Source organism: Euprymna scolopes, chromosome 6 (genome assembly GCF_053919585.1).
Source record: "Euprymna scolopes isolate OS-2025 chromosome 6, ASM5391958v1, whole genome shotgun sequence".
Taxonomy (NCBI): domain Eukaryota; kingdom Metazoa; phylum Mollusca; class Cephalopoda; order Sepiida; family Sepiolidae; genus Euprymna; species Euprymna scolopes.
In genome coordinates, this window is record NC_136487.1 from 45,493,036 (window position 1) to 45,507,254 (window position 14,219).

At 34.4% G+C, this 14,219-nt stretch overlaps 1 protein-coding gene across 4 annotated transcripts in view; it reads right to left on the minus strand.

Annotated features, from left to right (window-relative positions):
• Positions 1-14,219, minus strand: part of LOC145277627 (uncharacterized) — a 171,076-nt gene that overhangs the window by 5,732 nt on the left and 151,125 nt on the right. For 3 of the 4 annotated variants that reach the window (XM_080129183.1, XM_080129182.1, XM_080129181.1), the window contains 3 exons: positions 11,647-11,736; positions 7,627-7,803; positions 3,308-3,535 (listed from right to left, as the gene is read on the minus strand). In XM_080129183.1, the coding sequence (XP_079985309.1) occupies positions 3,308-3,535; positions 7,627-7,803; positions 11,647-11,736 (495 nt within the window). The remainder of the gene's footprint in view (positions 1-3,307; positions 3,536-7,626; positions 7,804-11,646; positions 11,737-14,219) is intronic. The other variant, XM_080129185.1, reaches the window with a different exon arrangement.

Sequence of the window (14,219 nt, forward strand, 5' to 3'; positions counted from 1 at the left end):
AAGATGAGACTAATAGTCCGAAATAAAAATAAAAAATTAACATATAATGCTCATCTCAAAAAAAAAATGAACTCCAATTAAGGAATAATATATATATATACCAATCGGTACGGACCCGACTATGGAAGATCAGATAATAAATAAACGTGGATTTATAAGATCAAAGTATCCAACCTTGATCGCCCTTCGGGGCCCGTGGCGCAGTTGATAGAGACGTTGAATCTCTACGGTTCCAGATGAACATTGTCTGAAGATAGTGGTTTCAATCCCACCCAAAGCGTGCCAGAGGTAATTGGTCAAAAATGTGGTGAGACGACAACAACTACGGATGGCAGTGATGGCTGAGAATGCAGTTAGGAGATTCGAAGTTCCTGTCCGTCGCGGTTACCACCTGACGAAGGCCAGAGGAAGTTGGCCGAAACGTTGTGAACCAATAAAAAGATCCAAAAACAACAACTAATAAAGATGAGACTAATAGTCCGAAATTAAAATAAAAAATTAAAAAATTACCAAAGCTGTTTTGAAGAAGGTGGTTTCTCTCTGCCATGCTAGAAGATTACTCATACCTGAGAGCATTCTGTACCTCTACAAAGCCACTATTTGTCCATGCATGTGCCACTAGTCTCTCGCTCTTAAATAGGTTCCAAAAGTTATAAAAAGAGTTGCCAACCTAATAGGTCTTGCATTAACAACCAAACTCCAACCTCTGTCCCAAAATGTTGTATCCCTATGCCTGCTTTACCAGTATTTTAATGCAATGTGCTCTTATCAACTCAAAGCACTTGTACTCTCTCAACATAAATACACCAGACTAACAAGCAGCAAAATTCCACCCCTTCACCGTAGAGATCCCTAGATGCCGGAAAACTTTCTACTTAAATAGCTTATTGACTGTCTGTCCAGTGGGAACCCAGTACATGTAGATCATGCCTGTGCTGTCAAAAAAATGGATCATCATAAGTTTCTGGGTAGATTTGCTCTGTCTGGTCTTCTTAGGTCTGGGAGAACTAGCATGCTCCTACTGGAAACTGCCTTGTTCTCTGGTTCATAGCAGCAGATCCAGCTTTCATTGCAGGTCAACAAAGTATCAAGAACCGCAGGATCTGAATTGATTTAGCTCGATCAGTTCCCTGCTGTCAAGACAACATCTTTCTTTCTGATCTTCTCTTAGCACTCTTGAGACAAACTTTGTGCAAATTTTCCACATCTTCAGTTCCTCTCGAATAATTGTGTGTACAGTTCCAACACTGACATTAAACTGTAAACTTATTGTCTTTATACATACATAACGGTCCTTGTTCATGAAATTCTTTATTTGGCCAATCAACTCTGGTTTACTGACTTCCTACTCCTCCCATACCTCTCATCATCCCTCACAGATTCCCTGCCGTCCTTGAATCTCTTATGCCACTCAAAAACTGATGCTCAATTCATACAAGATGGTCCAAAAGCAGTCTGAAATATTCCATCCATTTCTGTGGCATTTTTTCCAAGTTTAAACAGATTTTTATTGCATATCATTCTTTTAAAGTGTCTTCACATCCAGATTGCATTTTTGAAATTCACTAGATGTGACAATCAGGCTTTAGTAGCGTGTATTCCAATTCCTGCTGAAGCTGTTCATTTGAACCTGAAATCATAAAAATTGGTCAGTCATCTCATAAGATGTACAGCAATAACATATTGATTGTTCAGGAGTCTACAACAATTTTAAGTGCCTTTACAAAAAAAGTCTGGACACTTATTGAAGGCACTTTGTAAATCTAAACTATCAGACATAGTCCAGCAGGGTACAGTTCTGGGTCAAAGAAGAACAATAGATGAAATACACTGCATTGTAAGACTAATCTAAAACTCATGTAGCATTAGTCCTCTGATTCCAGATTATGTTCTCTAGTCAAGAGGAGGGTGTCATGAATACACAGATGTTTGTCAAAGTCCTTATGTATTCAGTCTTGTCTAAGCTATTAGAGGATATCAAAGAGTAGTTTCACTCAATTAAATTAGAAAAACTTGAAAGAAATTGTAAGATAAATTCTGCAAATCACAACTAATTAGCAAACTTTTACTTTTCCTTCTATATGGTCTTCCTTTTTTTTTCTTATGTAAAATTTCTGGTACTTCTGCAGTTTAATCAAATTTTAAACTAATGTATTTTGGGTAAAAATACCATTATGTACTTACATGTCATGCCAAAATCAGTTGTAGTTGCCTAATCATACAATGCGATATTTTAATTTATGCAGATTTATTATTCATTATAATAGAGCCAATCCTCTATTGATTATTATATTGTACCCAACATATAGTAGTGATTTCAAAAGTTTAAAAACATATGACTTGAGTGCCATCAACTAGAATCGAAACCAAAACATTTAGCTTTTCAGTGGTATCACTATCATATGACCTAAAGATACACTCATATCATCATGTTAAATGTATAAATGTATATTTGCACACGTGTAGATGACTTATGTAAGTTGGCTTATGTATGCCAAGTTCCAATTTTTCAATTTGACCTTTTATCAGCTATTTTTACAGGCTAAAAACTAAATGGAGTTTGTTCCACAGGTCCGAATCCTCTATATTTCAAGTTTTAAATCTGTAGACCAAAAATTGATAGAGTAATTTGGTAGAGACCGTTCACACACACACACACACACACACACACACACACACACACACAAGTTCACTTTTATAACATATACAAATTCCAAAACTTACGAAAAAATTGGCTAGTAGAAAAATAATTACATATAAAAATAAAATTTATCATATTACAGGGTTTTATCCTATGATTTAATATGATACAATTCTTTGTGACCAATTCTATATGATAAACTGACTTATCTCCCTTGCTTTCTTTGTGTTCAATTAAAATCCTCCATTTCAAAATAGAAACTGTTGGACTGGTAGTATCTATGATTCTTTTTTTTTAATACATCTAACACATTTACTAGTGAATCAATTTTCGTAATTTTCGTAATTTATAATAATTTCGACATTACATGTAAGTATGTAATCTTTTTTTTTTTTTTTTTTTACCAGAAATGCATTTGTTTGAAATTCTATTATACTGCACGAGTACAAAATTACAAATAATGTTGTTTCTGCCTTTTCTTTTTTAATAGTATCCAATCTTGAAAACTTTACGTCCAAAAGATCGTTCAAATAATTTTTCCCACACATAACTCTAATATAGTTGATAGGGGTGGGGATATCAATCGTTTAAATTACATCAAATAACACCAGCATACATGATCAAATCTCAGTGCTTGAATAATCGAGAGAAAAAGAAATAAATTACCTGAAGTCCTATTCCCACCTTTGCCTCCATCAGCCACAAGAGTTTTAAATTTTGAAAATCCACCATCGCCAGCATTTTGGTAGTGATTCAGTCCATTGTGGCCACCACCTCCTCCGCCAATACAAATCACATTGACATAAGTCAAACCTTCGGGGACAATTAAGATTCGGCTTGATGTGAATAAAAGGTAACCTTTCTGGAGAGTTCCACGCAGTGGTAAATTAGAATCTAAAATACAGAAAAAGCAAAGATGTTCAAAATTAGTGACAATTTATTTTGTGTTGTTTTAAATTGAGATATTAGTAATAGCCGTGCTTGACTGAAAAACTGTAATTATCTTTGATCTATTTAGCTCACAAATAGTTTAGATCTAACAGATGTCTGTTAAAAAAACTGTGTGTGTGTGTGTGTGTGTGTGTGTGTGTGAGAGAGAGAGAGGGAGGAAACGGCTGGGCCAATTTTTTTGACATTTCACACAAATATACTTTGTGTTTGGGAGTGTTTTAGATAGGCTTTGTATCAGAATACCCTTGATAAGTATCAAAAATCGATAATCAAATAAATCAGATTTGATTTTGACCAAAGTTAACACCCTTGTACAGCTTAACATCACAAGTGCAATTGAAAAGTTTTATCACCGCACAAGCAAAAAGGGCTCGACATATAAAATAAGCAGTATTTTCTTTGATAAGACAGGAGTGTGTTGGAAATGAATGTTTCTGTTTAGAGCACAATTGAATAATGATGCTTGACGTTTGCATTTTAAACTTTAATTCAAGCTATTATATATAAAATAATTTTATAAAATTAGCAGTAGGTTCTCTACAATGCAACGTAGAGTACAATGTATTGTAGACTAAGTCACTACAGGGAGGCATATGAAGCTTCCTCCCTGTGAACCATGGTGGGTCCCCAACTAGAGCAGGCAATCAATCAATTTGATTGAAAAATGTGTGATTTCACCAATTTTGCTGACAATAAAAGTATTGGAAATGTGGCTTTATATATATATATATATATATATATATATATATATATATATATATATATATATATATATATATATATACACTAGCAGGAAGACGCTGCCCTTGATTGAATGGGGATCAATGAATGTTTCACACTTCCAATACTTTTATTGTCACCGAAATTGGTGAAATCGCCCATTTGTCAATCAATCAATCAATTGGCTGCTCTAGTCAAGAGGAAGTTATCCGTAGTGACTTATTTATTTGTTTATTTTCTTATTTATGCACAATTTACATAAATTAACTTCATCGTAATATTTTCCACTCAGTTATTATAAGCGTCTGTCTTCTTTGAGCTTCCTGTAATGGTTTGATAAGAATGTTTTAAATCAATATTTGGTCCCTCGACAAAAAGAGGGTGATCCGGTAAATTCACCTTTGTCCATTCATCTGTCCGTCTGTCCGTACTTTTCTCAATAACTATACCTTCAAATTTTTTTGAAATTTTGCACAAACATTAAACATGATACGAGTAAAAAAGTAACAGAATAGATTTTTCATGAAAACTATGGTTGCCCCCCCCACCCCTAGGGGTGCCTTTCTGGTTAAAATGGCTAAAATTGACACTTTTGTGCTTATTAAAAAAAAAAAAAAGAGAAATTTGAAAGAGACTTTTTGCACACACACTGACAAGGGCATTTTTAAGTAGGCTTTTAATATCAATGTCAGAGCGAGAAAAATCTCAACTTTATAGGATTATATAAATAAATATATACATATGTATATATGTGAGTGTTTCAAAAACTTACATTCGTTGACAGTTTCCTGAGGAAATATCCTTATGGTGTTGCGCTTAATCCACTACTGTTAGAGTTGTGTGGACAAAAGATCTAAAACTGTTTTAACAGGCTATCAAAACATGTCAAACTGTGACCTGGTCAAGTTTGCAATGGAAGGTATCCGAACAAGTGACCAGAAGTTGACGTGTTGCATGTCATGTGTTCTGGTTTGACAAGCATAGTGTTTAGTTGGATTGAAGATGTCGAAGGAAGAAGATGATTTAAAAGTGGTCTCCTCACGAGGGGGGGGGGGGGAGTCTCAAAATGGAAATATAGAAGAACCACCCCTCAAGTCAAGATCGTCGATCACTCTTTTGTTGGACATCATTTTTTTTTTTTTTTACACGGTGGTCACCACTTATCAAGGCCTGGAAGCCACTCAGGGATAAGGGTTATTGCAAGTACAGTATGTTAGTGTGGAGATTTAATGAAGTGTTTACTTAAGGGGGCGGTTCATTAGGAATTTGTTAATGTTGAAATGAATGTTTCTGTTTAGAGCACAACTGAATCATGATGCTTGACGTTTGCATTTTAAACTTTAATTCAAGCTATTATATATAAAATAATTTTATAAAATCAGCAGTAGGTTCTCTACAGTGCAACATAGAGTACAACATATTGTAGACTAAGTCACTACAGGGAGGCATATGAAGCTTCCTCCCTGTGAACCATGGTGGGTCCCCAACTAGAGCAGGCAATCAATCAATTTGATTGAAAAATGGATGATTTCACCAATTTTGCTGACAATAAAAGTATTGGAAGTCTTGCTTTATATATATATATATATATATATATATATATATATATATATATATGTGTATGTATATATATATACACTAGCAGAAAGACGTTGCTCTTGATTGAATGGGGATTAATGAATGTTCCACATTTCCAATACTTTTATTGTCACCGAAATTGGTGAAATCGCCCATTCATCACTCAATCAATCAATTGGCTGCTCTAGTCAAGAGGAAGTTATCCGTAGTGACTTATTTATTTGTTTATTTTCTTATTTATGCATAATTTACATAAATTAACTTCATCGTAATATTTTCCACTCAGTTATTATAAGCGTCTGTCTTCTTTGAGCTTCCTGTAATGGTTTGATAAGAATGTTTTAAATCAATATTTGGTCCCTTGACAAAAAGAGAGTGATCCGGTAAATTCACCTTTGTCCATTCATCCGTCCGTCTGTCTGTATTTTTCTCAATAACTACACCTTCAAATTTTTTTAAAATTTTGCACAAACATTAAACATGATACGAGTAAAAATGTAACAGAACAGATTTTCCAGGAAAACTATGGTTGCCCCCCCCCCTAGGGGTGCCTTTCTGATTAAAATAGCTAAAATTGATACTTTTGTGCTTATTTTAAAAAAAAAAGAGAAATTTGAAAGAGACTTTTCGCACACACACTGACAAGGGCATTTTTAAGTAGGCTTTTAATATCAATGTCAGAGCGAGAAAAATCTCAACTTTATAGGATTATATAAATAAATATATACATATGTATATATGTGAGTGTTTCAAAAACTTACATTCGTTGACAGTTTCCTGAGGAAATATCCTTATGGTGTTGCGCTTAATCCACTACTGTTAGAGTTGTGTGGACAAAAGATCTAAAACTGTTTTAACAGGCTATCAAAACATGTCAAACTGTGACCTGGTCAAGTTTGCAATGGAAGGTATCCGAACAAGTGACCAGAAGTTGACGTGTTGCATGTCATGTGTTCTGGTTTGACAAGCATAGTGTTTAGTTGGATTGAAGATGTCGAAGGAAGAAGATGATCTAAAAGTGGTCTCCTCATGAGGCGTAGGTCTCAAAATGGAGATATAGAAGAATCACCCCTCAAGTCAAGATCGTCGATCACTCCTTTGTTGGACATCATTCCTGGGAGTGAAATAAAATATGTATAAAACCAATCATGCATCTTGGGTTGTTGCAATGTCTTTGTTACAACAGATTCCAGCTCCCCCAAGAACAGATGGCGCATCCCCCAGGTAAGGCCAAAGGACAGGCGACCAAGAGCAGAACAGGCATGTCGTTATGTATATGTGTTTATGTAATTATGTTGACATGCACACATCAACACCTAGACGAAACTAATCACGGACCGTAAAATAGACAGTAAGAACAAGAACAACAGTATGTTACACAACGTATATACACACATGTGGTCCGTTTATGATTAAAAACATGACATACATTTTAGTGCCATGTATACACTCAAACACACGACGATGCAACACAAATAGGTCACAAACACGTATAAACACATGTACGATTCCAACGTATATATGCAACTAACGTATGTTAATTTGGCACCAAGTATACACTCAGATTTAACCCCCCCCCTGTACAACACTACTAAGAAATCCGAAAGGAAAATAAAATATTCTTACTGATGAGTTTAGTGTACTGTAATTTTCTAAGAATAAAACCGGTTGGGGAGAGTGCTCACATATTCAACAGAGCAATCAAAATCCAAATGATTAGAAAATGGAAAGCTTACCCGGAACGCATTTCACAATATGATTCCATTTACCATCTCGACAGACCATGACAAATAGACTTGACAGTTTGTAACCAGAGAAGCACTGAGCTGAAATTACTTTGCCATTTGGTACCCACAGATCAGGGTCAGAGTTCACTAGACGCCCTAATGGAATTTTAGGAGTGAGACAGAAATCTGAAACAAACATTTGTAAAGAATGAAGAAATTGGTTTGAGATTTGAAGATTAGGCAGTTTGAAATCTATATATATAAAAAGCAAAATGTGTTAGTGTGTGTGTGCACTTTTTGTGTATGTCCAGCAAAAGCTGGGGGGGGGTGCTCGGGTGGGGTCACTGTTTCTTAGAACTTTTTATATGCTCCCCAGATTATAATATCTCCAATTTACGAAAGGGGGTCGTGTGTATCTTTCAGTTGGGCGATTTTTGCATGCTTTTTTCACAATATTTTTTACTGTCTGTGTATTTCTTTGTCTTTTCAATATAAAAGTGAAACTGAACCCGTAGCAAAACAAGCCCCCTGGCACTCAGCCAGGGACGTCCAGAAAAACAATGAGGTTTGATCAATGCGGGGGAAACCCGTTATATCAGACAATTGCTATTCATTTGGACACTCTCCTTTATATGGGGAGCTGGTTTTCCCCAACATATTTGAGGGAAACACAGAAACTGGCTTGCAGCGAAAGTTAATTTCATTCCCCTATGGCGTGATGTTTGACCTCATTAAGTTCATGCATCTGTCACTTAACTTTTTAATTGTTAAATTAAAACACTTTTCAATTCATGTACCGCCGTGGCCGAGCGGTAAAGAGTCAGGGTTTTTTTCCTTTCTTTTCCACCTTCTTGTCGAGGCTCCAGGTTCGATCCTACCTGCCTACCAACACTTCTTTTATTCTTTTATACTTCCAAACACACAGACAATGCCAAGCACCCCTGCTAGTCTATAATATAAATCTTGCCTGCCTGTTTAGATGTATGTATGTATGTATGTATGTATGTATGTATGTTTGTATGTCTGTCTAAAACTTTCGACAGAGTCAACAGATTCTCATGACATCAGTGTCATTTTGAAGCTCGACCCTTCGGACGACAAATATTGAAAAATTGGCTAAAAGCATTCATTTTTTTTCAGCCTCAATTGAGCACTTTTTTACAGGGAAGGATCCTTTTTTTGCCGATATTTACGAAAGTCATCCCCTCTTTTTGATTGACTAGCCTTAATTTAAACCTGCGTCACTTCCGGTTTGGGGATGGACGCAGTGACAAAGACATCACTTTTTTTTCATGTTCTTTTCCTCCTTCGCGGTATGGGTTTGAGCCTGCCTACCTACTACCACTTTTTTTTTTTTTGCTCAACACGCACCTCCAAACACCCGGGCAATACCGGGCACCCAGGCTGGTTCCATATAAATTTCTGATTTTGTCATAAAGATTCTCGTTTAAAATGAGGCACTTTTAGAAGATTGGATATTATGTTGGTTGAAACGTTGTGAAAATAACATTCAAGATGAGAACTATAGTCTAAATAATAAAATAATACAAAAATGGTATTTTGCATGTTTCTGAATTTTTTAGATGAGGATTGGTAATTTGGATTATTCAGATTACTGGTCTCATATTAAGTGTTATTTGCACAATCTTTTGGTCGATGTAACTTCCGACCTTCTTCAGGTGTATCTTCTTGAACGTGGAAATATTTCTGTCAAATTTGTGAATCTGCATGGAAATTTGAACTGAACCCTTTATTTAATCCATCAGCCATGACCGAGTAAAAATCTTAAGTAAGTAACCCGACTGAGGATTGAACCTTCAACCTCCAGAGAAAAATGACTTACAATTTTTTCTGCACAGTAATAATTAAGGCTATAGCAACAGAATATTTTATCATCGTTTTGACTCTCGATTATGTATCCGACACAGTTAGACAAAGTTAATCAACTGAAAACCACATCACTTTATATAAAAGCATGTAAGATATCCATGGATACACACTCGAGAGACAAAATAATGATTGTTGATTGGTTGTTTTTGTTTTATGGTATATCAACCCTTTTCAGGTTATTTAATGCCGAATCCAGTGATTTTGAAGAAAAATTTTTTAATAGAATATATTTGTTTTTTTCAAGTCTGTTTCTATTTAACCCATAGTTGGGACTCTAACAGGTACTACCACTCCGGGTCAAAGTGAACCTGGAAGCAATGGCAATTAAAGGGTGGCTCCACACTTCTCAAAGCCCGCAAGCTGGGGCCCTCACCATCGGATATAGTTTAAGGTCATTGAAAAGAATATGCTGTTGTCCTACCCCTTAGTAATGATGTATATTTACAAGTGGGTTTGAATAAAACATTTTTTTCATACATTTTACAAATCTCATTTACCAATCGATAAATTGTAAACTTTGTATATGTCATCTTCTTCAAGAATCAAACTTAATTCATCAACTGAAGAATTTTTTCATTAGCTTCGTTTGTTACTAATTTTAGAATGGCAAGAATAACATCAGTCCCAATGGCTTCTTTTGAACAAAGTTATGATTTGAGAAATGTTTTCTTTTTTTTTTTTTCTTTCTTTTAAATCTCTTCACGCAATTGGATTTTGTTTTACACGTTTTAGTTTTTACAATTGTTAAGTTTTTTTTCGCAAGTGTGATGCTTACAAAGATGATACATGAAAAACCTTGAACGCATTTGCAAATTCAGTCCCAGGGAAATGATGCTTGCTTTGGTTCCTATTTATTTGCCTCTCCACGAGGGCAAAGTTAGACACAAGGTCAATTTTTAATGTGGAGAAAAATTCAAATCCCCAAGAAAGGCACCCTCTGGATTGGAATAAAAGCAAAAATTACCTCAATCTAGAAAGGCTTATCCTTCACTGACCAAGGAGAGAATAGACTAAGTAAAGCATTAGAACAGATGCTACACTTTGTTCCTTGCTAATAGTGGCTAAGTAGTTAATGACACAGACCGACAACTTGAGTTCGAATTCAGTTCATTCCACCGAAATACTTCACAACTTTCACATAGTCCCTCCTGTAAGTTCCCGATGTCTTTCTATAAAGAATTTCAATTAGAAAGATATCAGAGAAACAAATGCCAATAATAATCAATATTAAAAATGAATGAGTGATGCTCAACAACAACAAAAACAATAACAACAACCTCAGTGCCAAGTTTTATATTTTTGCTTGCTGCATCCGTTATGCATGTGCATCTACATTCTTACCTAACAATTTTGCAGTTGTTTATTCTTGAGTGACAATATATCCATGTCTATATTCTCTTCCCTCACGATAAAGACACTACAATGTTGGTGCCACGAACATCTGATATCTATAAGCCTAAATAAACCAAATCAAATCTAATATGGATTAAATAGAATTTGGTCAAAGCGTTTGGAAAAATGGGTAATCACAAAAAGTATATTCCAAAAGAAAAATGGTACTATGAAAATATTTAATCTCAAAATGACAACAATATAAGAATTTGAAAATGAAATTAGACAATGGTAACATTTAAAAAAAAATATCCATATGCATCTCAAAAATATCTTTCATGAACGCTCATCAAAAGAGAATATCTAATAATGATTTAAATCTGTAGAGGAGATAGAAAATATTAAAATATTATTATTAGCATGGAAGCCAATGTAGTGGGAAATGAATGTTATAAAAATTGAAAGAAACTCTGAATTGGACTTTGAAATAGGAATGCTTGTAGACTATTTGTATGAAGAGTTATCTCCTCTTCAATAATTGGTTGATTAAAGAAAATAATTTGTAGCAGGTGGCGCTTTTTGCTAAAAGTTTTATTGCAAAAGAAATGCTTATTAATTTGCATAGGGATGACGGTGCTCCACTATTCATCAATCACAATAATCCTGTAGTAATGGTCACATTATTCCTATACTGCATCCTTTTGTTTCTGTCAAAATCAGCTTTTTTTTTTATTTTGCAATTGAAAACAAATAGGACTTTTAGCTTAATATTTTGGTGTTATTATTAAATAAAAACCGTTTTCTCACAATTACTGTTATTGCTGAAGTCGGCTTTTGCCCATGTTTCCACTTCTTCATCAGAAGGTTGGAAACCAAAGAAATCAGGATGTGACATTTCTGAAAAAAAAAAAAGAAAAGAAAAATGTTTTTACTTTATAAATATACTAGACTTTTTAACCCGTTAAAAAACGGACAAAATTTATAGCCCGTTGACTTAGAATTAATGTTTTATGTCAAATTCTAGAGTAAATGTAATATTGTGGTGGTTAACCCCTGCTAATCTCTATTTTTGCATAAAACGATTACCATAATATTTAGTTCACTGCACCTTATGATAACAAAAGTCAATACAAAATTTCAGACAGATTAGCCTGGTAGTTTCTGAGAAAAAATGAGACTGAGAGACAGACTAAGAAAAATATAATATAGATTCTACTAGCTGTCCCTGCCCAACATTGCCTAGGGGTGTATTTACTTGCAAATTGTTATGTATTCTTTTCTTTTTTTAATTATACTGTTTTTGCATTTTGGGGTTGTTGTTTTTTTTACTAAACTTTATTATTTTTATTCCAAACTAAGGGAATTAATTTCTATTATTTGGATTATTCTGATTTATTCTCATCTTAGATGTTATTCTCATAAAGTTTTCACAAGGATCTGTGGTGCAACAGATAAAAGTACTAAGTAATAATTAGTTCTAAATGAAAATCCTCTGGCTGTTAAGGGTTCAATCCTCACTATGTGTGATACTAAGAATACGATTATGAATTACTTAAGACTTCTACACGGTTATAACTGATCGAACGAAACTAAGCTATTCCCATGAAATGACTTTCTAAAAAGAAAAAAAAAATTAAATTCACTTACCGCATTTATTTAACAGATAGCAAAATGATTGTTTTCTTTTGTAGCTTTCGAAAAACCTAAAGCAGAACCGTCAGTCAGCATATGTAGTTCTAACGTTTTTGTTTTGGATGCTTCAAAAAAGCCGACCGACTGTCAAAGTTTTGCAAACTGATACCATGTGATCAGTTTCACTTTAGTTTTAGATGTATTTCTTGAAACAGCTTTCGTTCAGAAAATAGAAAGTACATATATTGTTCTATATTTAAATAATTTGACTTTGCTTGTTTTATTTTTTTTTTAAATATAAAGGTTGACAAGACATTTTTCATTTACTAATGAGATTTTTCATTCATTTACTAATAGAAGAGTGTCGGTAAAAAAAAAAAAAAAAAAAAAACTTGCCAAAAGATAAACGCCCCCCCCCCTTTTGTTTTTTAGTCACCAGTTGGAAAAACCACTGAATTTTTAACATGATTTACTCGCAATGGGAGTACGGGAGTACTGTAAAATCTGTTTTCTTTAAGGGGCAAGTATTCATCAACTTTTTAATGGACTTGACGTATGTGGTTTGAGTTGTCCCCCTTTGCAAATTGGCTGTTTGGAGAAATGGAAAACTAGATGGCTCTGGTTGATAGTCAATTTGCATAAGTGGAGAAATGGGCAGCATATAAACGGTACTTTTTTTTTTTTTTTTTTTAAGCAGGGGTGAAGAGCACAGAGAGTGAAACGACGGTTGGAAGAGGTGACTGGGAATTCTTTTTTATGACGGTAAATTATTTTGGACGTTGAAGAGCTCGGCCTTTTGGGAGGAACAGCTGTGGCTTATATATATTTTTTTTATTTCTTTTTTTTTCTACTTCACTACAACATAGGCTATTTTATACAAAAATAAACTTTGCTCACAAATGAAAACAATGTTACCTTGTGGCCCTTAAAGTTTCGCAACAGTGCAAACAGATAACTAATCATAGGCCTCGAAGTTTCGAAACAGACAGACAGCGCCTATGTATGTGATGGAATAAGAAAACTCATTAAGATGAATAAAGATTACCTTTAAAGTAGTTATGAAAAGTTCTATGGCGTTTTTATCATAAATTTTTGACAGCATTAATCTCACTTCAAACAAACAGTTCAACTTAAAAATATGAGAATCATAATGAAAGAATCATAAATCTAAGGTATTTTTAATGATGCGATTCCGATCCCCCCCCCATACATGATTCTTACAATTAATGATTCCGATTAATCGTCCCACCACTATTTATTAGTGATATTGCCCATGTGTTTATACCTTTTATTAGGTTTCTCCTATGTAGTTTAGTTTCAATAAGTTTTCTTGTTCTTCTTCGGTATTCTTTTCCAATTTTCTTTTCTATTTCTGTTGATTTGATCGTGTCTGCTTCTAAATTCCCAAGTAGTTTTGGGTGTCATGTTCGCCTAGTGTTCTCGTCTCCCTTTGCTTGGGTAGTTCCATGTCCTTCACCGCCTCCAGTTTGCCATTTCTTATAACTAGCAGTGTGCACTTTTCCATTTCAAATTCCATTTGAATATCTTGACTGAAGATGCTAGTTGTGTTTATTAGCATCTCTAGTTCCTTTTTGTTTATTGCGAAAAGTTTCAAGTCATCCATATACATTAGGTGGTTTATTATTTAGTCTGTATTTGTAAACTTGTATCCGGCCTGGAATTTCCTTTATATATTGTTAAGAGTAATCATAGCTATAATGAAATTAGTGGTGATAGAGATTTTCCTT